Source organism: Prunus avium, chromosome 2, assembly GCF_965620075.1.
Source record: "Prunus avium chromosome 2, drPruAviu1.hap1.1, whole genome shotgun sequence".
Lineage (NCBI taxonomy): Eukaryota > Viridiplantae > Streptophyta > Magnoliopsida > Rosales > Rosaceae > Prunus > Prunus avium.
The window spans coordinates 34,427,197-34,454,364 of NC_142285.1; the positions used below are offsets into that span (position 1 = coordinate 34,427,197).

The following is a 27,168-nucleotide window of genomic DNA, read 5'->3' on the forward strand; positions in this document are numbered from 1 at the left end:
GTTTCAATATAATTCTTCAAGCTCTTTAGCTTGATTTACAATTACAAGTATATAAAAACTAAAAAGATTCCGTTCATTAGTCAAACCCTTTATGGTCAAAAGAAACTAAGACATGGAGAATTCTATTTTATTTTTTGAACACCGATAAATGAGTGATTAGAACTTGAAATATCTTCTAAAGACTCGTTTGGAAATGCATTTTGTTTACTACTTGAAATCTAAGTGGTGCAATCTTTAACTAGATTTAAGCAAATAACTTCCTATATTATATTGATATTTGGCTTGTTGATTACAAAAAAAAACTTCATTAAGAAATCATATGAATACTCAAACATCGGATACAAAAATCCAAAATTAATTGACCGAGGGGTTTACCTCAATGGTGAGGTCCCTCCCCCTTTCCCCTCTTGGTCACCCGTTTGAATCTCAGGATAAGTGCCTCCCTCCCCAATGCAATGTATCTATCGCTAATTCCAAAAAAAAAAAAAAAAAAAATCCAAAATTAATTGGATGCTATAGCCTATATTTCAAACTAATCAATAGGTTGGCTTAATTTTGATAGGCTAAGGACACGATGTCCATGTTCGCAAGAAGGTGACAACTTAACCTTTTTCCCCAGCAACATGTCATGCAGGCCAGGGCAGTGGGGGCTGATCTATAAATAATTCAAATAGTATTTGTTTTTATAATTCTAAACAATTTTCTTATACCAAATTGTAATTATTATTTTTTGTTGGTGTTGAGATTGGCATTTTTGGGGAGATAATTGCGTCCCTGCGAATGTGTATGGGTATCAAATTCTAAAATCGTCAGCCTTCGGGGTACGTCATCCAATATGCTTGATACATGTGTTTTGAAAATTGCATGGTTGGGGCCACTTCACTTCACAACATGTTTTAATAGGATAATATTATTTTATAATGATCATTAATAATTTTATTAATGCATAGGGATCTTTACTACTATCATTTTTACGGTTTTTTTATGTTTGGAATAAGTTGCAGAGACTTTTTGAGTTTTTTGTGTAGTTTTCACATCTCCTTTATGAGAGTTTTCCACTTCTCTTTTGTCAGAGTTTTATTTGTATTGTTATGATTTGGTTTTTTCAAGCTTTATCTATTTTTGGTTATTCTGAGTTGGCTCTCTTAGTTGGGATGCTTATGTGAGAGTTTCTTCGATCTTGTGTGATCGTTAGCGGAGGAGCCCTAGATTGTCTTAATTTTGATGTTAAATCCCTCGGTTATTGTAATAGCCATTTGTGGCTAGTGACTTTTTTGGCTTAATTATAAATGTAATCTCATAATATCTGAATAAAAAAAATATTATTACAATATTATTTTTCTCTCATAATAATATCATAATTAACCACAATTATATATATGGAATGTGTCAAGTCTTGAGAACACATTAAATTAAAGTAATGAGTAAAAATGCTCCTTGATTTTAAAACAACTACAATATCATCACATTTTAAAACTCTAAACCCGGATTGAATTTATTTGCCTTTGATTAATTATATTTATTTTTTGAATGAGCACTATGATGACGTTGTCCAATCATCATCACTTACGTTGTAAGGTACTGAAACTTTGAAAGAGCCCAGGACTAAGTTTTGAATTCATATATTATCTGCAGATACATACAAATATGCATGGAAGATTCCATCAACCATGGAACAGAGGGGTAGCTGTTGTGCGGCCTGCGTAGCTTAGCTAGCAGCAGGAGCAGGCACTTCTCAGCAGTAATATATGTGTCTCTTCCGGGGTCATTTGACTAGTCTTTCTGCTAATCTGCATACAAGTGTGGATTCTGCATCTGCATTCCCAATCCCTTTGTTTTTCGCCAAACGACACTAAATTACTGTTGATTTGTGTGAGATTCATTTTAGAATTCATACGACCAAAATCTATAAATCACGTCGCACGTAGATATATCATATTGGCATGCATATATGTGGGCTCTACATATTATAGAGTATGCATATATATAAATTTTTGGGACTAATTAAACTGTTTTCTAGTAAGAGTTTATCTCATCAGGAAGAGTTGGCTCGTGGTTAATTTAGTCTTCATTTTGTCATTTTCTTAACCTCTACTCCAAACTTCATGATAATGACAAGTTAAGGTCATTAATTAAGTTCATCATCCCTAGACGAATTGACCAAGAACATGTGCATTTTTCTTTCTTTCTTTTTCCTTCTATCTTTTTCCTTTTGCTTTCATGAGTTGGTTTATTAGTCTATTATTTAAACAAATTTTAATTAGATTATCAGGTGGAATAAAGGTCCTAGACGTATCAGTATGGAACATTCTTAATACCAAACTCTAGCCGTCTTTCTCTAAAAAAAAATCCTCCTAGAGTCGTTTTCACTTTAAGGGGATAGAAAACTACGTACTATTCTTCCTCCCCTAATCTTTTCCTCCCTCTCTTCTTCCTACATTTCGGCGTCCAATCTCCACTACCATCCTTTTTGCGGTTTCTTTATGTTCGGAATAAGTGGGATCTCTCTCCTTTTGTGAAAGTTTTTCATATCTTATTTGAGAGAGCTTCACATTCTCAATTTTTCAATGTGGGACTTTTTATATGGCTCTGATACCATGAAGAAAGTTGAGGTTCAACATATAAACCAATTGGCAATCGAAGGAGTAGCCCAACTCCTTATAAGTCCTTGCTAGGTTTCTTAACTTTTCAATGTGGGACTCTTTACCTTCACATTCTCACAGTGGCGCACCAGATTCCACTTCGTTATTGTATTGGCTCTTGGCTAGTGGATTTTTTAGCTGAATTATGAATGCAATCATATAATTTCTTTATAAAAAATGACGTATCAATTTGGAGGATTTCTTTTTAATAAAAAAAAACTTCATTCTTCTTACGTGCATAAAGGTCCTAAACAAAATTTTATCATTGTTGTTAGATTTCTTTTGTATTTCTAGTCCTTTTTCGAACTGTTTCTGTGTAACCTGGTCGATGCCATGTGGTGTTCTCTTTAGCTTCTGCTTATTTCCATTAACCAACAAAATATCGAATGTTTTTGAATGACCATTTTCTTTTCTTCTATGCAATTTGAGTGGTCTGCTTTGTATTGAACTCTTATGTCTAATCGCTTGTACCGTTCCCCGACAAAATCAAATTTGCCAAGATATTTTATTTGTTTCCATTTATGAAGGTCGCTGGTGTGAGCTGTGACGATAACATTTTGGTCCTAAAGCATTTAATTAGAATTACAAGTTAAAATTGACTGACTGAAACCGCGTACAAATAATCAAATAATGACAAATAGTTTCTGATGCGGATACGATACCGATGGTGTAGTATTAATATTTCGTGAACGCCTCTACGGTTGCATAAATAATCAGCCACAAAGTTAGTTATTATAAAATGAGGTTGCATAAATAATCAGCCACAAAGTTAGAAATTATAAAATGATTCGAACTTAAGAATTCTTATCAACGGGATCTAGTACAGTGAAAAATTATCTTGATTTACAAATCAATAGTTTCATAATCAAACTCTTATGATACATTTGTAACGTATGTGTGAAAAACTCCCCCTCGTATTGTAGTTTAGACTATCACTTATATTATATATGTATAATTTTTCCGCTACATATAAATTACGTGTTACTCTTTTCTTCGGTTCAATGCTGCTATTTACATATCTACGAATTGATTGGTCAACAACGTGGTGTTCACTTTTTTGTTGATAGTACAAACTTGCGTTTGCTTAACGTATCGAGAGTGCATGAAATTCAAACTCATTAATTGGAATGAAACAAAATGACAAGAAAACTATCCAATCTTCTTTGTGACCGTTTTGTATGAAAAAGAAATTACCATGGCAAGGGGGTACTGTTTTCATTTTCCTTGTTATTCGCCAAATTATCAACTAATTTGACTTTGACATTTGAATTCCAAACTGATTCTATATATATCCTGTTGTAATATCGTATTATTCTATAATTTCTCATATTATTTGGAGTGTAGTGGGCAGCTTTAGAAAATCAATACAACCTCTCATTAGTTTATAAATAACTAGTTAAGTATATATTAAGAGAGCTGTTATTGGCACTTTAAAGAGTCATCGTGCACTCTTTTCTAATGAAAAAAATAAAAATAAAAGTGAATGATGAACATGCGATGACTGTTTTAGAGTACTAATAACAATTCCCTATATTAATACATAATATGACGCGATGTGTAGTTATGGAAGCTCGTTTTTGTGAATTCAAGTATTGTAATATGTTCGATTTATCAAACATTCTTATTTTTATAATCAAGTAACCATCAAACTAGTTAAATATATGTATGTTTTGTTTCGTTTGTTATGAGTTCATTGTACTTGTTTTGGGAATCAAATAAGGCACACACCAGCTAAACATGTACTTTCTTATTTTGAAGATGAAGATGAACAAGGTAAGAAACAACTGCATAAGGACAGTCCATGAAATATTTTTTTTAAAATTTGTAGCGTCCAATTATATATATTTTATTTTTATATTCAATCTTTTAATATGGTGCATGAGCATGACGTAGGTCCTAAGAATGAGTGAGAATAATTATATTTTTATAAACAAGAATAAAAAACAGAGGAGCTGGAAGACAGTTAAAATGGCGGTGAAATCGAAGGCAGGGTGGGGGGAAGATCTTGGGCTGCTCCAAATGGCGTGGACGTTTCCAAGGGGAGGGAGGATCAAAAGATCCGCAACAGGATATTCCATTGCTATTCCACTGCAGCATGGCCCGCTATTGCTCCGTACATGTTGACTTTCATATTTATAATATGCGAAATTACAAACTGGGCACCTCTACAGAAGCTTCCCGTGAGGTCTCTCTCAGTTTAATCAACATATTATTCTTCTTCTTTTTATTTCCTTTTAAAAATCAAAATCATCAATGTACGTCTTGATGTCATATTTATGTTTCATAAGGAAAGGCAATTAGAAGTCCCAATTCATATATGTCGTATAGTTTATAGGAAGAAAATCTAAGATTAAGGTGATTATTTATGACATATTAAGATTTAAGCAGGTATAATATGGCCATTACTTAACATGAACACTATGGCCCCGTTTGGTTCACGGAATGGATTTGAGGGGAAATCAATTCCCATGTCATTTCCCAAGGAATGAGAATGAAAGATTCTTTTCCCACGTTTGGTAATGTTGGGAAAGTAATCGGGAGATTTCACTTTGTTTCCTTTCCCATGTTTGTTTTGAGTAGGAATGGAAAACAAACTTTGTATAATTTTCCAATTATATCCATATTAAATCAAATAAAAAAAGAATGCATTTAATGATACGTTGTAATTATAAATTGTTCATAGGGACAAAATAGTCATGAAAATTGTGCATTGAATGTTGGCTCATTTTCACAAACTTTCACATGAGGAGGGAAAACAAAACCCAAGTTAAGTGGGGGGCATCACTTTCCCCCCTAGTTTCCCATGTGCCAGGAATCCATTTCCCATTCCCGGACTTACCAAACATGGGAAGCAATTGAATTCCCATTCCCATGCCTCATTTCCCATGAACCAAACGGCCCCTATATGACAAGGCATGCTAACACAAATAATGAACGGGTCAAATTAGTATCAAACACAAGTAACCCCAATTTTCACTAAATAAACTAGTATTAGATGAAGAAAATAATATTTTTCACATTTCTTAATATGTATTATATAAGTAATTACAAGTTATAAGTTTGATTTTGAAAGGCCTTATAGCTCAAATAATTAATATCGACATTGTATAGAAAATTGATACAATGACCCCAACACAACCCACTAACAAAAGTGTAACAAAAATATTAAAGATATTAATTTATTACACAAATTGATGTAATGATTTTTATTATTATTATGAATAAATAAGATTATGCTCAAATAAAAATTGATGAGAGAGTGTGCTTACTTTTACGTATATTAAAGTAGTTTAGAATTAGAATATTAATTATTTTATGGCTTGGTTTTTTTTTGTTTTTTTAATTTTTTTTATTGTTCTGAGTTTGCAATTTTAATTGGAATGTCTATGTCAGAGTTTCTTCAATTTTAGTTAGTGAAGAAGAGGCATCAAATTGTCTTAAATTTAATGTTAGATTGCTCCATTATTATAATGACCCTTTATAATTAATTATATTGACATTTTATGGTTAGTGACTTTTTTGACTGAATTATAAATGCAAAACCCATAATATCTCAAAAAACAAAGAAGATGATTTGTTTAAAAAAAAAAAAAAAAAAACCATTGCCCCGTAATTTCGATGAAGACGAGAATTTTAAACACTGGACCCCACGCCGCTTCACCTTCAAGGAACCTAGTCGAGCAGAGTCAGCAGACAGAGAGAGAGAGGGCTTAGAGCCGAGGCAGTGAGTATACTTGAGCAAAATGGAGCCCGCCATGGAATTGTTTAAGTAACTTCCTGAATTTGATAGAAAATATACTGTAAGATAAAGTCAGAGTCTGTTTCTGCTCTACAATCATTCAAGCGCAAGACAAGCAATCTCTTTTAGACGACCTAATCATATCTATAGAGACCTCAAGCATCACCTCCTTTGTGGTTTTCCGTTCATCTTTTTGCAAGCCCATCCTTTTCTCTCTGGTCCTTTTTGATTCACTTTATGGAGTGGAAAGTCTTGGAAAGCTGGAAACACAGTCTGTTAGAGAGAGGGAGAAAGAGATAGCGAGAGAAAGTTGATTTCTTTTCTGGGTGCGAGAGTTTGATGCTAGAGCTTTTTCAATTGGGGAAGATCAATTTGTTAGATTGGGTGGCGATTTATTTGTTGAATCTGTTGAATTTGAGGTCTAGAGGGAAAAAGCTGACTTGGGTTGGCTGAGATTTTGATAATTTTCTTTATTGAAGATGTGGGTTTTAAGAGTTGAGTTTGCTTTCCCCTTCTATATTTAATGTCTTGAGAAATCAAGTTGAATTGGGTAGAGTGTGATCTCGATAAATCGTTTTTCTAATTGAAGGGGAGCAAAAGTGAGTTGAATTTGGTAGTTTGAGTTGTAAAGAGAGAGCCTGGTGTGAGAATTTGTTGATCAAGTTCTAAAAGAAATTCAGGAAAAACAGGGTTTTAGAGAAGAAAGCATGTACTGTTTTGGAGAGAGATAGAGAGAGGATTTGATAGCTTGGTATGAGGTTTTGAGGTTTTTCCATGGCTGTAGTGAGTTCTATGCCTGCAATTCAACCTGTAGAGCGGGTAAGGTATCCTGTTATTTCTCCAAACATGGCTCATGGTGGAGAGATTGTGGAAGAGCCTGTGGCACGCATGATTGAAGATATGATATATGTTGCAGTGGCAAAAGATGTCAAAGACAGCAAATCAACTCTGGTATGGGCAGTCCATAACTCAGGAGGGAAGAAAATTTGCTTAGCTCATGTTCACCAGCCTGCACAGAAGATTCCCTGCAGTAAGTCTGCAACATATGTGTGTGTGTGTAGGAAATTTGCACAGTTCATGTTCTATTTTATGATGTTGTAATATGACTTTTGTAACTGAATTATTGAGTGTTTTGTATTGAAAATTAATTAGAATTACCCTGTGGACAAAATTTGTTCAACTTCCAGTTACTAACTGGATCATGCTTTGCCTCTATAGGACCATGGTTTTAGGATCTGATAGGCAGTATGAGCCATTCAATAAATATGAATTCAGACTCAGACTCGTGAACCAGATAATATGTGGACAAACATTGAAGAAAAATAGAGAAGTTTGTAAATACTTAGAAAACTCAGGAAAATTAGCCAATGAAATATTTTATGAATTTGGCTAGGATATCAAAGTCATTGTACTGTGTATCTGGAAAAGTTTACGATCTTACATTTAAGCTGAGATGTTCATATACCAAAGTTGCCTTTCTGCCTTACCATCTCCGAGCTTCCGAATGGATTTAATATTCCACTGTTTCCATGATTTGCAGTGGGGGGGTGGTTCCCAGCTAGCTCACTGAAGGACGAGGAAGTCAGAGCATACCGAGAAATTGAGAGGCAAAACATGAATAAGATCCTGGAGGATTACCTTCGTATTTGCCGTCAAATGGGGGTATTGTTCCTTCTTCGGTTTCTTCCTTTCTGTTCCTTTTTTATTTTTTGGGTTTTTGTAAAAACTTTCTTTTACAATACAAAGTAGTTTATCTAAAAGTTTTGTGAATAACAAGATAACAGGATTTGAAGTTTTGAAAAGTTTTATAAAATTTGCTAAGATTTCTGATATATTTGGCTGATGATTGTTTAATGTAGGTTCGGGCTGAAAAACTACATATTGAAATGGACTGTATTGAGAAGGGAATTGTGGAACTCATCTCTCAGCATGGAATAAGGAAGCTTGTAATGGGAGCAGCAGCAGACAAATACCATTCAAGGTATTACATAAGTATTCTTCTCATATGCCTGTTTATCATTTTTGTTTTTGGTTCTTTGTTCATCCAGCATGGATACATGGGTCCTGACTGTGCATGCTGTAGGATACATTGTTAATTCAGAGAGGGCTAATAATCAGTCATGAAGGAGATCGGAAACAATATTATAGTGGCACTTTGATAATTAATTGACTGAAAAATAAAAGAAAAAGTATGGTAAAAAACGTGAGAAGGCACCAGCAATTATACAGACCTGTTTTTCATTGAAATGTCTTTCACTAATGCCTCCGCATCAAATAATTGGCTGGTTATTACATTCCAGTTCCCTTCCCAACGGATGATTTTTTTATATAATCTTTTTTATGGCGTTCCCAATAGAAGAGGTTAGTTTTTGTGCAGCTTTTGTCTGCGTGAAGGAGAATATTTAGTTTGTTACAAGTTAGTTATTCTCACTTCGGGGGGTTCATTTTATGAGTATATTATATGGCATCTTTTGCACTGAGGTTGCTTGCTCACAGATTAATTTTGCAGGAAAATGATGGACCTCAAGTCAAAGAAAGCCATATACGTGCACCAACAAGCACCTGTTTCCTGTCACATACAATTTATTTGCAAGGGGCACCTTATACACACCAGGTTTTACTTGAACCTTCTTTGCAAATAAAATATAAAAAGAAAAGAAAAAGGTTTTCTTGAAACTTCTGTTATTTCTTTATATAGGGAAGATATGTGAATAACTCCACAAAGAGAAAACTGTCTAAGCTTCAAAGCAATCATATGGTTTTTAATTGTTTAATAATGATTTATTGGTGATCTGCTGTACAAACTTGATTTTGATAATCATGCCTACTAATGCATATACCATTAAAAAATAGGGAAGGTAATTCAGATGGAGTTGAAACAGACGTTCCATTGCTGCAACCAAGTCCAAACACTGATCCTGAACAATCACCGCACCGCTTTAGATCAAGATCTGTTACACTTGGGCAGAATAATCGAGCAAAACTCACCAATCCAGCTCAAGATTTGTACCGCAGGGTAAGATCGGCAAATATGGAGAAATATGGAGGGAGCATAACTGAGGCTACTTCCTCAGATGGTACTGAAGGGCTGTCAACTCCAAGTAGGTACGAAGCAGGAGGGAGTCCTGATGACTGGGATAGGGTATCAAGGAGGAGTGTTTCAGGATATTCATCATGCTCTTCTGCATTGGGCGATTTAGCTCTGGTTCAGTGTGAGACAATTGAGGGAAGTGAAAATGGGTCAACTGAATCACTTGCTCTTTCTCATTTGAAAGAACTTAATCATTCATCCCCTCCCAGTGTATTGGTAAGTGAAAAAATATCATGTGTGCGGTTCGGATAATTATTTCATGAACCTTCTGCATGTTTTACGTTGTGAATTTAGACTTTGAAATTATTAATTAGCACTTCACCTGCCACCTTAGCAGAAATCAACTGAGTCAATTCAGTTGCCAAATTATTTGAAAATGTTTGAATTTAAATCCCTTGGTGGTGCAGGATGGAAATATAGATGATAGTCTGTATGATCATCTTGAACAAGCAATGGCAGAGGCTGAAAATGCAAAGCGAGAGGCATTTCAGGAGGGAATCAGGCGTGGGAAAGCTGAAAAGGATGCCATTGATGCCATACGGAGGGTAAAATTTGTTTCTAGTTGGCATTTCATTTTACCTTCTCCATTTGTGGAGATGATATCTTTCATTTTTCCTCTCTTCTTTTCTCCAGTACTTTCAGTAGACAGTGTAGATAGTAATTTGTTTATTTACCATCATATTACTTGATCATCTAAGATGAACAAGATCATTTGCATGGAAATTATTAATTACCTTGTTGTGAATCCTGTTCTTCTATGGTGGTGAATCTTAGGAGGGGGGGGGGGGGGGGGGGGTGTTGGTAATATGTAATTTGAGATTTTTTGAAAAAGTAAACATACTACTATAATATTTGTTCTCACTGAGGTGAAAACTCCATAAACAAAAAATTGGAAATCACTCCATTTGCAGGCTAAAGCATCGGAGCTCTTATATAATGAGGAGTTGAGACAAAGGAAAGAAATTGAAGAAGCACTAGCAAGAGAGAGAGAAGAACTCGAAAAGATGAAGAAGCAACGAGATGAAGTCATGGAAGAATTAAGGGCTGCCCTAGATCAGAAGTCACTACTTGAGAGCCAAATTGCCGAGTCTGATCAGATGGTTGTGAGCTTGGAGGAGAAGATAATCTCAGCTGTGGAACTTTTACAAAATTACAAAAAAGAACGGGATGAGTTGCATGTGGAGCGTGACAATGCGCTTAGAGAAGCTGAGGAGCTGAGGAGAAAACAAGGAGAGGCCTCAAGCTCACACTTGCCTCAGTTCTTCACTGAGTTCTCATTTACAGAGATTGAGGAAGCAACTCGTAACTTTGATCCATCACTGAAGATTGGAGAAGGGGGATATGGGAGCATTTTTAAAGGCTCATTACGTCACACCCAGGTGGCTATAAAGTTGCTACACGCTCACAGCATGCAAGGTCCCTCTGAGTTCCAGCAAGAGGTAGGATAACCTGATCATCGTTTACACTTTAACAATCCGTTGATTCATAGAAGCATTGAGCTTACAGGATTAATTTATTATGAGGGAGGTACATAGAACGAAAAACTAAAAACAATTTCGAATAGCTTCTAGTTTTTATTTCAAAAGCCAAATAAGCTCTTATTATGCTTTTATTATGTTCATACATGACACTTTAACAGCCTTTAAGTTCTGTGTTGGCATTGAGAAATTAAAAAGTGAGTATAAAGAAAGTTTTCTATGTGAAACCTTTTAAATTTTCCGGCCTTGGAGAAGCTGAAGCTGTTGCATTGTTTGCAATATTTTTAACTTAACCATTTTATTTGCAAACTAAAAAATTTGGGAAAAAAAAAGCTGTTCCAGAAGAAATTTAATTGACATGTTTGCCATTTATCAAATTAGTTTTTGCATCTCAGGTGGATGTATTGAGTAAGTTGAGGCACTCCAATCTTGTCACACTCATTGGTGCCTGTCCAGAATCTTGGACTCTCATTTATGAGTATCTTCCAAATGGAAGCCTTGAAGATCGACTCAGCTGCAAGGACAATACTCCTCCATTGTCATGGCAAACTCGAATACGCATTGCCACAGAGTTGTGCTCTGTCCTTATATTTCTCCATTCCAGTAAACCTCACGGCATAGTACATGGTGATTTGAAACCTGCGAATATTCTCCTTGATGGTAACTTTGTTAGCAAACTTAGTGACTTTGGAATCTGTCGGCTATTGTCTCGTGGGGAGGGTTCAAGCAACAACACAACACTCTGTTGCATAACTGGCCCAAAGGGAACTTTTGCATACATGGATCCTGAGTTCGTCTTATCAGGAGAGCTTACACCAAAGTCAGATGTTTATTCATTTGGAATTATACTACTACGACTGCTGACTGGGAGACCAGCTTTGGGGATAACGAAGGAAGTGCAATATGCATTAGATTCGGGAAAGTTGGAAACACTATTGGATCCTTTGGCTGGAGACTGGCCATTTGTTCAGGCTGAACAGTTAGCTCGCTTGGCAATGAGGTGTTGTGAGATGAGCCGGAAGTGCAGGGCAGACCTTGTATCGGATGTCTGGAGGGTACTTGAACCTATGAGGGCTTCATGTGGATGCTCATCGTCATTCCGTCTGGGTACTGAAGAGCATTTCCAACCTCCTTCCTATTTTATTTGTCCCATTTTCCAGGTAAATTTTGTTCATCATTTATTGTATATCTTGAATTGACATTTCCATGGTCACCACATTCTCCATTGACGGATACTTGATGTGTACTGGTTTTTCTGTGTCACGCACACACATGCATTTTATCGATCTAATATAGCTTCATATATGTTTTTGTTCATGTGAAGATTTTCTTTATGCCAAGGTCTGCTTTACTCAAAAAATTTTTGGTCGAATGCTTTACCCAATTGAAAGTGCCTTAAAATAAAGTTCCTCTTATTTTCAAACTTGCAGGAAGTCATGCAAGATCCGCATGTTGCGGCAGACGGATTTACTTATGAAGCAGAAGCTTTGAGAGGATGGCTGGACAGTGGTCATGATACTTCACCCATGACAAATCTTAAGCTTGAACACAAGAATCTTGTCCCCAACCATGCTCTTCGTTCTGCAATTCAGGAGTGGCTGCAACAGCATTGATATCCTTATCCAATTGTTTGGATAGTTTTGTTCCACATAGTTATGTATAACTACATACATATATTCACACCCATGTATAATGTACCAAGTTAGATTTCTTCTGTTTCTGATATGTTGGTTTCTTCCTTGAACCTATGTGGCCATACAAACAAATTATGTGTTTACATGCCATATTAATGTACAGAAGACTTTCCTCATTCGCTCCAACTTGTTTTTCATGCTTCTTTGAATGATTTACCCATGCTTTATAAAGTATGCTTGACATAGATGATGAAATATACTGCAAGATGATGATTGATTCTTGAATTACATGATGAAACCTTGGAAATATCAGGAATCCCTCTCTACTTTAAAACATTGGTAGGAATGATAAATATGAAGAGTTTTTTTAGACAGTAGCTACGCGCTTATGGGTGACTATCAACTCTCCATGGTTGTGGGTTCCATGCTTAGGTCCATTCAGCTAGAACCCATCAGACGCTTAGACTACCATCGGCTGTTACTGAGTGTGTCTCCACCGTCGGATTCACGCTCATCTACGACTGACAGTCACCCACCGGCTTTGCTCTAGACATGAAACGCCAAATCAAATGGGTCGATTCAGAGTACAGGCCCACTGGGCTAGAGCCCATCCGATCATGATGCAGCTAAAACTTCAGTTGGGCCCCACACATGTGACTGAGGTTGCTCCAACTGCACGTGTGATTCCCCCATTAAGTACGGTTGCTTGTGTGGATAGCTGACCACAGAAAAGTGCATCCATGTGAGGGCCCTACTTTATGGCTTTAGTGCCGTCTGTTTAACGAAACTCAGTGCTCCTGTGAGCTGAAGCCCACGTAACTCCACACGTGTTCCCATGCCATTGGGGTTGGATGACCAAAAGGACAAAAGGAATAAAATTGTTTGGCTGACTGGGATCACATGCCCCCTTACATTCTGACACGTCTCTCCGTTCGCGTGAGCTTGCAGGTAGGTGATCATAAGGGGGGGTAATAATTTATTCAGCCGTCTTTATCTGTACGGTCCATACGGCAGCGTAAAACCTGTTCGGGCAGTAGCCGGTAACCTGTAAAAAAAAGTTCAGATGCTGTCCCACGCGCTTTTCCAGTCTTTCAAATTTCAAGCTTCCCTAAAGTCATTCAGACCAAAGAAAAAACGCTTCCCTAAAGTCAGGTGTGAATGTGTGTGATTTGGATTTAAAATTTTGCCAAAATTATGGGTATGACATTACATTTTTTTGTTACTTTTGGTGTTTTACATGGAGAAAGATTTCCATGTTAAAACAAGGATAATGCTATATTTGTAAGGCTTCTTTAAACGGGTAATTTTCTACTTTTGTATTTATGATGTCAATAAATGTGCATTGTTTCTTTGTGAATTTAGAAGAAAAAAAAATGAATAGAGACTTCAATGCCATGCAACAAAGATGAGTGAAAAGCATAACATGTGTTACGATATTATATTTATGATTTTAGTTATGTAGTAAATAGTATGTTTTAATTGGGAATCGTCCTCATGTGCCAAATAAGTCCCCACCTAAGTTTTCCTAATGACTTTAAATCACATGTTTATATATAAAAAAATCAACTTAATCAATAAGCCATTTGTATTTGGTATCATAAGATAAGATACTTATGTTGTCAGAGAGTTTGACAATAAAATAATTTTAATTTAAAATCAAGAATGCCAGGGAAATGCATATTACATGATACGGTAAGTGATGTGTACATGTCATGTCAGTTAATGATTTTATCTAATTGAAGATTATATGCATCGCTTGTGACTTTATATTTGTGGTATATAGATGTAGCCTCCCTTTATTATCACATAAAACAAATGATCACTTGTTTTGAGAGTGAATAATGTGATATACTTATTTTGTTGGGTTAAAAAAACTTAATATAAACTAGAAGCTCTCAATTATAAATCATTTACAACAAATAACCCTAAACTAACACAATCCCAGTCAAAACATTAAATCCAGACACTGACCAGCCGACCTGACCTGACGACTTTTACTAAAAAAAGTTCTACAAATACTTACGCCAGTCCTCAGAAGGGACGTGCTCCACACGCGTTTAAGGTGCCGGTAAGTAAGTCCAACTTCTACACCGCAAGCGCAAAAAGCAAAGCCAGTTCAACGGTTACACAACAACAAAGCCACGGCCAAAACGACAACGCGCGAAAAGTAAAACGCGGAAGAAAGAAAAAGGAAAATGCACTCCGCGATATTTCTCTCCCTCCTTTTTCCCATTCATTCACATTTTTCATCATCATCTTCTTCCTCCACTTCTTGGTTGGCTCCTTTTTCCTCTCTGAAAACCCTAAACCCCCTTCTTCAATTCCTGGTTGAATTTTTTTTTTTTTCCTTTTTTGCTGTGAATAAATGGATTTTTGGAGAGGCGTGAGGATAGTGGTCGGTGTGTTGGTGCTGAGTCTGAGTTTGAGCTCAGCTGGAGACATTGTTCACCATGATAATATTGCTCCGAAGAGGCCTGGTTGTGAAAACAACTTCGTTCTGGTAAATTCACTAACTTTTTGAAATTTGATTTTCCAAGTTAATTTACTTTTCACCTTATTTATTTGATCTTGAGTTTCTGTTTGGGTGCTGAGAAAACTGGAGAAGGAAGAGATGAGTGAGGGGAAGGAAAAGATAGAATTTTTTGCTTATGAAAAATTAAAATTCAATACTTTGTGATGATTTCGGGACTAAGAAGCTCAATCTTTTTGTTTAGTTATTGAGAAAATTGCGCTAAATTAGTGAATAAGAAATTAATTGCGAATTTACAACTGTTTGGCAGTTGGAAATGAGAATTTAGCTTCAATTTGAGTGGCATGGTGATCCAGTACATGATATAGACATTATTTATGTAATTGGTTCTAAACTTCTAAATAAAGAAAAACTAAGCTGACAAATTTCATACTTTTGTTCTCTGAAGCTTGTTACACTTTCATGCAGTGCAGCCTATAAATCCCTAGTTCAGGAAAAAAATTGTTCCTAGATTTAGTTTTTGGTTTTTATTTTGTAAGTAATTCTATGTTTTCTTCCTCGTATTTTCCTCGCATCTCTCATTTCTTTTCCCTTTCTCATCTCCCTCTCTCATCTGTCTGACTCTCCTTAATTTGAAAGGAAAAAAAAACATAAACACTACCAGATGGGCAGTAAGACTTTAGGCAATACCTCTGAGTTATTAAAATTTCCATATTGTTTTATCTTGTTCTTTGTCTGGTTGCTGAGAAAATGGGCAAAATGATCATCTAGGTTCCTTGAAGATTATAAATTTCTACTTCAGTTAATCAAATAAAGTCTTATACCAGACTCGGTCAATCATAAAATGGAAAATTTATTTAAGCATGTGAAAACCTTTCATTTTGTTCATATTTAATAAAGAATTTTTCTATGCAATTATTATTTGTTTCAAATGCTTCCTGGAAAAGTCTTAATCTTCAATCAAACAATGAAGCATTTGAAATTTTTTTCCTGGTGCTTCTTCTGAATGTCTTGTCTTGTGAAGTAATTTAAGATCTTTTTCTTTAATTTTTTTTATTAAGCTTTGTTTAGTTGCCAGAAATACAGTGGAAAAATGAAAATCAGAGAATATATAACTGAAGAAAACTTATTATCTATTTCTCTCATTGTGGGATTCGATTAAGCTAATTATTTTATATAGTATATTGGAATACTTGAATTTGTTTTGTCTTTTTACCTAACACAGTTACTTGGCAGTTAAACATACCCTAAGATTGTAGTGGAGGCATTGCACCTTGTTTTCTTCACTTTTTTCAACATAAAATTTGAATATAGCTTTGGTGTTACATTTAAATGTATTTTGTTTTATAGGTTAAGGTCCCAACTTGGGTCAATGGTGTAGAAGACAATGAGTATGTTGGTGTTGGTGCTCGATTTGGACCTACCTTGGAATCAAAGGAAAAACATGCCACCAATACGAGAGTGGTTCTCGCGGACCCCCCTGACTTTTGTATGAAACCCAAGAATAAGGTACACTCAACCTTTCAATTCCATATCCTCAATTTACATTATAGAGTTTCACAGCCATGAAATATAAGCATCTTCCTTATTAAAGTTGTAAGATATGCTCATGCATTTTGTGGATTCATATTGTGGAGTGTATGGCTCTTTTGTAGCTTTCACAAGAGGTCATTTTGGTGCACCGAGGCAATTGCAGTTTCACAGCGAAGGCAAATAATGCTGAAGCTGCTAATGCTTCAGCCATCCTCATTATAAACAACCGTACAGGTATTTGCATGCACTTTTTTCTTTTCTTGTTGGTCTACAAAGCTCTTCATCCCTAAAGTCCTCTTCTTAGTTTTCTCCCTGAGTAACAATGTTCAGTACAACTGTACGGGTTATAAGCGGGAAAAAACAATAACAAGTACATAAAAAGATCTCTATTGTTATAATGGCTGCTCAGGTTATATTAAAAAAAACCAGTGGTTAAGAAGATTGATTAAGTGAAAATAAGTTGCTGTTACAAAAAATTCTGCTGTCTGTCTTACAGAACTTTTCAAGATGGTTTGTGAAGACGATGAACCTGATGTTGAGATAGGCATACCAGCTGTTATGCTTCCTCAAGATGTTGGTGCAATCTTAGAAAATGATTTAATGAACAAATCCAAAGGTATGTGTTTTTTTTTTCTGCATATATTAACAATTGGCCATGCATCACCATACTCTGGATTATTTCTTGTTTAAAAAAATAGTTTTCTTGCGTGGAAATACATTATTTTATTCTTTCTAAGCGGTCTTCTTTTGCTTGTACTGTTGCCTCTGATATCCCTTTATTCAGTTTCTGTGCAGCTGTACTCTCCATTGCGTCCAGTGGTCGATATTGCAGAAGTGTTTTTGTGGCTTATGGCTGTTGGTACCATCATATTTGCTTCTTATTGGTCTGCATGGAGTGCAAGAGAAGCAGCTATTGAGCATGACAAGCTATTAAAGGTTATATTGTACTTTCAGCAGCTATTTTGTAACTTTTAGCAGTCATGGGGCTTGAATTATTTCTGTGTAATTCACTTATTCTATCAATTTCTATATGGTTTGGTGCTATGTGCGCAGGATGCCTCTGATGATTCTTTGCATATGGAAGTTGATCGTTCCAATGCTTTAGTGGAGATTAGCACCACAGCAGCAATCCTGTTTGTTGTGATTGCTTCATGCTTCTTGGTTATGTTTTACAAACTTATGTCATTCTGGTTTGTGGAGATTCTGGTGGTTTTGTTCTGCATTGGTGGGATAGAGGTATTGCCATTTGTTCTATGCAGACTTTGCCACTATGATTACAACTTCTTAATTAAGACACTATTATTCATGTGTCCTTTGAGGTTAATGCTGAACCTTCTCTTTCTGTCCACAGGGCCTGCAGACTTGTTTGGTGACTTTGCTATCATGGTATATCTCTTTTCTTCCTTTTGTTAGACATTTTATGGGAATGCACCCTATTTCCTGTTGGTCAAGAAACTTTTGTTTGAATTTCATTGTTCCTTTGCCATGCTAGTTTGGACATTTTATGGGAATGCATCATAGATAAAAGCAGGGGTGGCAATTTAGTCATGTCATGTTAATTTGGATTCCTGTTGAGTATTTGTCAACCCTAACCCATCCTATTTAGTAAATTATGTCAGAGGACTTAATTCCCAACGCAACCTGTTTATTAATTGTATCGTGTCCGTGTCAATCCATATATCAACTACGAACTTAAGATTAGAATCTGTTTGGTTCTAAAAAGCTATGACTCATACACTCGTAAAATAAACATCTACCTGATCTAGATGCAGCCTAAACCAAGAAACAGAATATTATAATTGTACAAGGATTATCAAGAAACTGAAAAATAGAAAACAATAATCATTTTCTTCGTACATTATTGGTTAAATAGGTTTACCATGTCATAATCCGGTTATTGTGTTTGAAGTTAACCTGATCTGTTTATTATTAGCGTTCACAAGTTGTGTCATTTATAGATTTATGTCAAATAATGGTAAACCTTGACCCGCTAATTTCGTGTTGGGCATCAAGTGATGTTAATAGTGTCCTGTTATAAATTGTCACCCTGAAAATAAAAATTCAAGGTTAAATAAGAACCAAGTTCTGATCTTGATACATCTCCTTCCTTATGGATATATAGAAATTTATTTAGTAGGGTGGAAAAATAGTTAAAAAGCAGCTTGGCCAAATTGACAGTGAATATCATGTTTCCTAGTGAGCATTGATTAAATATAAATTTCAGCGGCTTAACCCTGTTTCCATAAGGGCTGATTTGTAAGGTAAGAATGTTTGCAAGGATCAGTATTAAATAATTTTTTAAAATAAAAAAAGACCCTTGTTGAAAGTTTTAATTTTATGTGTGTGTGTATATATATATATTCTTTTTGGTGAAGTCTCCTAATATGAAGCTGACAATTAACCAAATATAGTTTCAGACGATTTAAACATGCTGGAGAATCATATGTTAAAGTGCCCTTCTTTGGAGCTGTTTCATATCTGACGCTAGCCGTTGCTCCCTTCTGCATAGCATTTGCTGTTGTTTGGGCAGTGTATCGCCGCGTCTCATTTGCTTGGATAGGTCAAGATATCCTTGTAAGAAATAAATTCTTTTTTTATTTGGTCTTAATGTTGATGTGGCTATAGAGTACCACTGGAATTTTTACATCCAAACCTAATCAATTGCAACTTTGCTTTTGTATCTCCCTAATCCAGCTCTTTTTTGGTTCATCTTTGTTTTTGACTTTGAGTACCAGAGTCAAGCTGGTAATGCTCTGATTAAAAATAAAAATAAAACCCTTATACTTGAATTCATGAGTTGTCAAAGATCCTGTATTTGGACTGCCCACTTTTATCATGCTATTATATTTTCCCTATTTTCTTTTGTCAACCCTGGATAGTAATAGCTGTGCAAAGTGATTTTTGTAATCTGTAAAATGTTTGGTAGACACTAACTTACGCTCATGAAAAATCAGGGTATTGCACTGATAATCACAGTTCTTCAACTTGTTCGAGTACCGAATCTCAAGGTGATAATTCAAAACCTGCCTTTTTCTGATTACTTTTGGGCAGAGTATGAATTTCTAGTGTTTACACTGATCCTAGGGGTTAAATAATATTACATTGCTTAAATCCTTATCATATACATATTTAGTTGGGAAAAAAATTGCACCATGAATATTTTTTATTTATTTATCTAGAGATTTCACTTGCCAAGCATGTCTGGCTCTGATTCATAACATATGCTTTCTTCATTATTCAATAATCTCTCCGTCTCTCTCTCTCTCTAATCAGGTTGGAACAATTCTTCTCAGTTGTGCCTTTTTATATGATATCTTCTGGGTATTTGTTTCTAAATGGTGGTTCCATGAGAGTGTAATGATAGTGGTGAGTAAATCAGAAAAACTCTCTTCCTTACTGGCACCCTATATAGAGGTTGTTACACCTGTCCTGCAAGTGAGAGAGATTTAGATATTAATCTTTCCTCTTCTGTATAGGTGGCTCGTGGTGATAAAAGTGGAGAGGATGGTATACCAATGCTACTGAAAATCCCACGGTTGTTTGATCCTTGGGGTGGCTACAGCATCATCGGATTTGGTGATATCATCATACCAGGATTGGTTGTAGCCTTTTCACTAAGGTCTGAAAGCAGAAGCCAAATATATCTTTGACAATCCCTTTTAAGTCCCTACAATTGAACCTGGACTGTCACTGTTTCAGAAACTGTGTTTTTGCTTCTGTTATGTGCATTGGTTTCCAAATATTTGTGTACTACAGGGCTTGTTTTGGAATTCTATAACATGAGAATAAAAGTGAAAACATGCTGACATTTAGGTATTTCAGGAGTTACTCTGTTAACCATGAAATTCGGATCAATTAATGAGAAAAACCATGGGACTCACAAATAACAATATGACAGCAACATCTGAGATACTCTGAACTTTTAGTTATTACTACAAATGAGGGTTTATAACATTGGCATTGTCTCAACAGTTCATTAATCGGACAATTTGTGGGTAATTTTGCAGGTATGATTGGTTGGCAAATAAGAAGCTTCGAGCTGGTTACTTTGTGTGGGCAATGACCGCTTATGGTTTAGGTATGAATGTGCTAAAATTTGGGGCATTTTGCACTTCTTTTCTTTTTTCTATATCGAGAAAATGCATCTGGTTGAGCTAGTTTCAGAATTTTAGGTGACTTAAAAAACTTATGTGTGGCTCACATGCAGGCACCGTGTTTTCTGTGAGTCAATGATTTTGCGCATGATATGACCTATTTGACAAATATCTCCTGAAAAAGGAGGAATAATTTTAGCAGAAAATGGCATTATTGTTCCTTGGCAATGTGTAGAATACCTACATTTTAAAGCATATATCACCACAGGGAAAAATTAACTTGCCTGCAAAAGAAATTTGAGTAAAATTGGGGGAGGCCACTGAGGGAGCAGGCCCTTTACTGTCTCCTCTCCCTAGTGGCTAAGAGAGCTATGCTTTTTTCTTGTTGGAAATTGCTACTATTAATATGTAGAAAGTCTAATGCTCTACTGTAACAAGTATTTTATTTTGTAGATCATGTCACTGTCACTAATGATAAGTGTTTCACCTATGAATGATTTGCTTTGGCGATTTGCAATTGCAGGTCTCCTCATCACATATGTGGCTTTGAACTTGATGGACGGTCATGGCCAACCTGCTTTGTTGTACATAGTTCCCTTCACACTCGGTAAGATGCAACAGCTTTTGTAATCTGCACTAACATCTATCTCGAACATTCGTAGAATTCGGTTTTGCACTAAACGTTCGTCGTGAGCAGCAATGACATAAGCTAGTTACATTCTGCAGGTACTCTACTGACTTTGGCACAGATGAGAGGGGACCTTAAAGTTCTGTGGACAAGAGGAGAACCAGAGAGGCCATGCCCGCACGTCCATCTCCAATCCTCTCAATAGAAGTAGTAGGACAAAGTAATAGTGTGGCAGTTAGTACAGTAGTAACTCAGAAAAACCTCTTTACTTGTCATAGCTGTAGGAGAGCATCAAACATTTACAAGGTTGTTCATAAGATGATTTTTCAAGGACCAACTGATATATAACAGGGAATACTTATGACATCCAACATTGTTATTACGCTATTCAGTTTTGTAGAACCCTAGTTTTCTTTTTCATGACCAAGTTAAAACTTGTACAACAGCAGCTGCTTCGCGGTGAAGGAGAAGATTCCGGTAAAGACTGCAATGAACATATCAACACTGTAGAGTTTGCAAGTAAACCCGGAGCTGAAATATGTCGCATTGCAAGATAATCATCTGGCTTGAACACGCTCATCATCCATGCAGTTACAATCTCTGTTCACTCATGCTAAAGGGAGGGCATGCCTCAAAACTTATTCTGAGCTGTTGCGAAAATAAAATAAGATAGAATAATTATTCAACGAGGGTAGACAACCAATAACCTCATACAAGCTTTTGATAACCGAGCAAATTTAGCTCATGACAAGACAACAAATTACTACTTTTGATTTATTTGTTCCCCTAAAAGTACAAACAGTTGCCCCAGAATCCAATTGCAGCCTAATTACCCCAACAACCGAAGAAAAAAGTCATGTTTGGAGCCAAATAAATGAGAATAGTAACTCTTAGAAGCCTGTTAGCATCTGGTCAAAATTGTTCCAGCCACTGGCCGATATAGGGATATTCTGTTTATAAGAACCATTTCCGCTCTGGATGTCCTCCTGTATGCACAAGAGGAAAAAGATGAGTTATCCGGAACACAACGTTAAATGAGTAACAGCTCTAAAACAGATATGCACTCAGTGAAGAACACACAACTCAGAAGCAGATAAAACAGATATCCACTCAGGAGTTCCAAAAAAGAGAGTTTATAAAACATATTGAAATATTGATCAATCATTTAGGATTTGACAGAAAAACAGCTCCCAAACATGAACAGCCAGAATGATAAAAGAGATTCTATAAAAAAGCATCAGCCCAAGAAAACGTGAGTGATTTGGTAAACAGCATGTAGGCAATAAGGAAATAGATAATATTTTTCCAACTTTCAGCTCCAAAACTATTTTACTTTTATAGATATAATTATAATATAACAAAGATGAAACACAAAAACCAATTTTTTTCTGGGTAAGTGCAAATTTCAGAAACCCGCCAGGGACTGAACCGCAGCACTCATCCAGAGAACGTTTCATTAGGTTCAAAGGCTATTTGAAAGGATAAACATGTAAGTCTCAAACATACATAAAACTATTGCATTTGTAAACTTATACTAACAAAACAAAAGCAGGAAAATATCTTAGCACAGATTGATTACTTGTGTAACAAGAGTATATAGAGGAAAAAACAACTGTAAAAGCTTCAGAAAAGGGAGAAAAAAGTGAAAAAGGAAACAGAACATACAAGCATATCTTCTTATAGAATCCCTTCCGTTAATGGAAACTGGTACCCGCCTCCTTTCCTGACCCAAAGCAAGAATCTCTTGTATCCTTTGAGGCCAGTCTGAATTTAATCTCCTAGCAAAATCTTCAACCTCCCTGAACCAAAAGATACAAGAGAATATGTAACAGTAGGAACAAGGCAGAACTCTCTCTCTTTCGCTCTATGTTTTACATGCACAACCATGGTGGAAGACGCAACTTGAAATTTCCAGTTAATACAACTTACTCTTTAGGACATGAAATAAAACTGACATATTGACAAAGGCTTGCAGGCAGTCCTGAAGCATGTTTCACAACTGCTAAAATATATATTTAATGTTGACAACCAAAATGAGAGCTAATTTTTTATGAGAAACGTAGCAGAAATATATTTAAAATGTCCACACAACTATCATGCTCAGATACCCACAAACCAAGATCTTTTCAGAACAGCATTATATATAGGAATTCATTTACAATAATCTACAAACAGTAATATAAGAAACAGAAAAATGCAGTACATTGTCTACAAAGTTTACTCATTTCTTTAACAGTGAAACTTTCTTAAGCAAATTTTTTATTTTTTTTATTTGGGTGAGAGAGGATTCAAACTTGGGATATTTTCCAACAAAGTGGAGAGAAATACCACTAGACTAATAGCTAGTTGGTTTTTAAGAAAATTTTGGAACACTGAAAAACAGATGACAATTTGAAACTATTTCGCAGGTATCAAATTTCATCTTCTCATTGCATATCTTCATGGTGTCCATAAAAATGTAAGGAAGTTGCACTATAAGTCTAACGAATTGCAGCATTCCGTTTCCTTAAGCTTTCTTTAACTAAACTCAGCATTGACAAAGTTATAGCCACTCAGGTCAATTAAGTACTTTTTTTTTCCTCATATTGTTCGATGTAATAATTTTCATCAACTGATATTTGAATAGAAAAAAGTATTGTTTTTGGTATAACCATTTAATAACCCAAGATAGTTGCAGACAAACCTATCAATTTTTTCCTTTAACGCAGGATCAATCTCATCATCAATATCACCATCATCAAACTCAACCATATCCTCCAGGCTGTCATCATTTAGATCTTGTAGCTTTAATGTCAAACTAGGACTGGCTCTAAATTTGTTGACTTCATCACCGGGGCAAGCAAACTTAAGATTGCTCGACTCCTACAACATTCGGGGGAAAGGACAAAGAATTATAAAAAAATTCGGCTACCTAACAACTCAAGCGGAAATGCATAAGAAGTTGAAGAGAAAATTAGTGATTCGAACCTCATGGATTTCATTAGCCTCATATAGACAAGTGTTTTTTTGTTGATCTTTTCTTCTACGATTCTTCTTTTTGTTCTTGGAAGTTTTAATCCCCTTGGAATCTGTGAAACAGAATTTCCTTACCTCCAATGAGGCCTTCAAAAGGAAATAAAGTAGAAAATAGACGACTAAGACACTAGACTTCAAATCCCATTTCAATGGAATCTTAAGTACTCCAAGTACAGTATAATGTGGGCAAATCAATCCTGAAAATATTAGTATCAAGTATGTCTCCATAGGAGTGCAATTGGGTACCTTGGAACTACAAGGTCGTTCAATGTTAGTTCCAACTAGTCAAAAAGTGGTAAAATGTCCTCATTTATTGAAAAATAGAAACGCAATAAGTAAGCAGTGAAGGCACAAGAAAGCAATTACTCAAGTATACCTCCAATTTCTCCATTAATGAAGGACAAGAGATCATCAACTGAACGGTCATCGCTTCGCTCTTCTTCAAGCTCAGCATTCTGAAAAGTATGGAAGGTTCAATCATGACTACTATCAAGAAGGATGAATTGTTTAGCATAGTATAAATCCAGCAATTACATTACGTAAAGCCTTTCAATGCAAATTTATCGAACACCAAATTCACCTTCAATTTCTCTCTTTCCTGAAGTTCTCTTCTCTTTCGTGCATATAGTCGATTCAAAAGCCGGATACGTGGATCGTCAGTTGAATTTTTCAAAGGCTCCAACTTCTCTTCCTGGATGATTTCTTAATTTTGTTAAAAACAACAAAGAAGAAGCAAGTTTTTCTAAGCATACACAGATATCTCAAGCACCAGAGACCTCTGTAAGATCATCAGGCAGATGAAATATCTCACGTATCTCCTCAGGTGTTTTCCCTTCAATTATTCGTGCAAGAGCACGACTGGTAAGATCAACCAACGGCTTTAATTGGAGGCTGTCAGCAGCTGAAGTCAGCTCACAGAGCTTTTTTGTGTCCATTCGGATGTATTTTTCATCAAAAGCCTTGCATTCCTACACAAACCAATGGCCCCAAGTCATAAGACCATGTGAACTTTACACCAGCATCAGAGGAAACATTTAATCCACTGCAGGTGGAAGATAATTGTCTTCAGTAGCTCAAATTCATGTACAGTAGCCGTAGGCAAGAGCAAGGAAAGAACATAGACTCGGAAAAAAGAAAATGACATTCCAACAACATGTAGAACCTTGTTCGAGCGACCTGGTACTTGATGAAACCTGCAGTAATCAATAATTAGGCTCAACATGGAAGTATTGACTCTTTCCGGAAGAGATATTGCATGGTTCTTGGAAGATCCCATCCCTTTTTGTATATTCTCTTGACATATCATGGGGCAAAACATGGCAACCTCTTGTTCCACTTGTTGGATTGAACCATCAGCAGTCTGAAGCCAGATATAAGACTTCATCATCTGAGAATCAGTTGGCACCAGTGTGACTTCAGAATAGCTTTTAAGTCTCAACATTACAAAGAAAAATAAAAGCAGCAAACATATACACAACCCGCCCACCCTCACCTCCCCCTCCAAAGAAAGAAACAAAAAAAGAAAACAAACTAACACCCCACAAGTGAAGGCAGCTACAAGCATTCAAATGGGAAAATATATAGGAAACAATTGATAGAACTATGGCTTGAAGAAAATAAATAAAATTTTTTTTTTTTTTGGAACGAAAAATAAATAAAATTCATTGATCTACTAAACACTAGACAAAGAGGACATAACTTAATCGGAAAATAGGGGGGGAGGGGCAAACAGAAGCAGGAAAAACACACAATGACAGAGTTATTCTACCTCAGGTTTAATAACAGCCATGTCACCTTCTGACATTTGTACAAAGCCAAGTTCTGAGACTTAAAAACTGGAGTGCATCAGGCAAAAGAAAATAACTTTATGCTTCTTAAGCAATGAGGCTCATATGCAAACTAATTTAACTTGTCCACCGTTATTTCCTGTCAAGTCAAACAACATTATCATCAGCAGCCCTTCTGTGTAAAACTTGCCCAAATTTTTATCTAACACAAATTAAACAACACAGCTCTTACATGCCATGAAACAACCATTTCCAATATTTTTTAACAAAATCTGTACTTCATACTTATTTCCTTCATTTCCAAAGTTAACGAAATAGGATGTTGATTATTATATTTCCCTAAATCATGTGATAAAACTTACAATTTTTAGGTACCTGAGCTGAGTTTATCGATTATGATAAATATTATAACTGATAGATGATTGAAGACTCATTTTACTGAAGATTTCAGTACACTGAGCTCCGAATTAATGCGTTAATCGCAATTTTTGTTATTTTCAACCAATTTCTTTTTCCTGCACTTTCTCGGCAACCAAACAAGTATATATAGAAGAACCAATACATATAGCAAAGCAAAAAGACAGACAAACCAATTAACACAAAAAGGAGACATACTTAAAGTACGGATTGCAGATAGCGAGAGCTTTGAATTGCAGAGATTTGGCGGTTGTCGGCGAACCCCAAAATGGATAAAAAGCGATTTAATTTATGCATTTGAAAAGAAAAAAAAAGAAAAAAAAACTTTATTTGTGTCTGAAAATGCGTCAAAATACAAACGTCTGCCACTCACACGTCAGCCTTCGTTAGGGTTTCCTGACCTCTGTCATTTATGTTTGATTGTTTATTCATGTTTTTAATCTACGGCTCATACTCATTTATAAGTGTTTAGTTAACTTTAAGCCATTAATTGAAGTGAATCCTATCAATAGAGAAAAACTTACATGTAACATATCAAGAAAGAAAAGCTTATATACAATACAACGTATTACGAGAAAGAAACTTACATACAATGTATCACCTATGTTGTACGGACACTTTAATTAGTTAAAATGACAGA

General features: G+C 35.7%; 3 protein-coding genes across 5 annotated transcripts; 2 read left to right on the top strand and 1 right to left on the bottom strand.

The window, feature by feature from the left end:
• Positions 1–6,340: 6,340 nt before the first annotated feature.
• LOC110744628 (U-box domain-containing protein 33) lies at positions 6,341–12,760 on the top strand. Its single transcript, XM_021944617.2, has 9 exons — positions 6,341–7,411; positions 7,922–8,043; positions 8,241–8,362; positions 8,891–8,995; positions 9,235–9,688; positions 9,880–10,017; positions 10,384–10,911; positions 11,346–12,110; positions 12,381–12,760. Exons 1-9 carry the CDS (start codon positions 7,156–7,158, stop codon positions 12,561–12,563), a joined length of 2,673 nt encoding a protein of 890 aa, XP_021800309.1. The 5' UTR covers positions 6,341–7,155; the 3' UTR covers positions 12,564–12,760.
• Positions 12,761–14,777: 2,017 nt separating this feature from the next.
• SPPL4 (SIGNAL PEPTIDE PEPTIDASE-LIKE 4) lies at positions 14,778–21,675 on the top strand. Its single transcript, XM_021944630.2, has 14 exons — positions 14,778–15,084; positions 16,405–16,563; positions 16,710–16,821; positions 17,084–17,203; positions 17,372–17,523; positions 17,641–17,823; positions 17,939–17,973; positions 18,999–19,161; positions 19,542–19,595; positions 19,861–19,953; positions 20,064–20,206; positions 20,595–20,665; positions 21,205–21,288; positions 21,408–21,675. Exons 1-14 carry the CDS (start codon positions 14,950–14,952, stop codon positions 21,512–21,514), a joined length of 1,611 nt encoding a protein of 536 aa, XP_021800322.1. The 5' UTR covers positions 14,778–14,949; the 3' UTR covers positions 21,515–21,675.
• Positions 21,676–21,960: 285 nt separating this feature from the next.
• On the bottom strand, positions 21,961–26,900 carry LOC110744647 (SKP1-like protein 21). Of its 3 annotated transcripts, XM_021944638.2 has the most exons (10): positions 26,727–26,898; positions 26,093–26,250; positions 25,487–25,711; positions 25,101–25,292; positions 24,905–25,015; positions 24,701–24,779; positions 24,277–24,377; positions 23,993–24,171; positions 22,975–23,108; positions 21,961–22,295 (listed from the first exon to the last, which is right to left on the bottom strand). In XM_021944638.2, coding segments are annotated over exons 2-10 (1,059 nt in total). In that variant the 5' UTR covers positions 26,129–26,250; positions 26,727–26,898; the 3' UTR covers positions 21,961–22,293. The 3 variants fall into 3 exon arrangements, with proteins under 3 accessions (XP_021800330.1, XP_088105357.1, XP_088105356.1); XM_088249231.1 differs by lacking the exon at positions 26,093–26,250 and having other exon boundaries at positions 26,727–26,900; XM_088249230.1 differs by lacking the exons at positions 26,093–26,250; positions 26,727–26,898 and having other exon boundaries at positions 25,487–25,765.
• Positions 26,901–27,168: the final 268 nt, after the last annotated feature.

What these genes read in the sequence shown, in the direction of transcription:
- LOC110744628 (XM_021944617.2), top strand. Translation starts at nt 7,156, where the DNA reads ATGGCTGTAGTGAGTTCTATGCCTGCAATTCAACCTGTAGAGCGGGTA. An exon ending in GCAGACAAATACCATTCAAG is followed by an intron (nt 8,363 to 8,890) that starts GTATTACATAAG and finishes TTAATTTTGCAG; the next exon opens with GAAAATGATGGACCTCAAGT. An exon ending in CCTCTGAGTTCCAGCAAGAG is followed by an intron (nt 10,912 to 11,345) that starts GTAGGATAACCT and finishes TTTGCATCTCAG; the next exon opens with GTGGATGTATTGAGTAAGTT.
- SPPL4 (XM_021944630.2), top strand. Translation starts at nt 14,950, where the DNA reads ATGGATTTTTGGAGAGGCGTGAGGATAGTGGTCGGTGTGTTGGTGCTG. An exon ending in GGATAGGTCAAGATATCCTT is followed by an intron (nt 19,162 to 19,541) that starts GTAAGAAATAAA and finishes ATGAAAAATCAG; the next exon opens with GGTATTGCACTGATAATCAC. An exon ending in ATGAGAGTGTAATGATAGTG is followed by an intron (nt 19,954 to 20,063) that starts GTGAGTAAATCA and finishes TCTTCTGTATAG; the next exon opens with GTGGCTCGTGGTGATAAAAG.
- LOC110744647 (XM_088249230.1), bottom strand. Translation starts at nt 25,765, where the DNA reads ATGTTGAGACTTAAAAGCTATTCTGAAGTCACACTGGTGCCAACTGAT. An exon ending in TGCCTGATGATCTTACAGAG is followed by an intron (nt 25,016 to 25,100) that starts GTCTCTGGTGCT and finishes GAAATCATCCAG; the next exon opens with GAAGAGAAGTTGGAGCCTTT. An exon ending in AGGAAAGAGAGAAATTGAAG is followed by an intron (nt 24,780 to 24,904) that starts GTGAATTTGGTG and finishes CATACTTTTCAG; the next exon opens with AATGCTGAGCTTGAAGAAGA.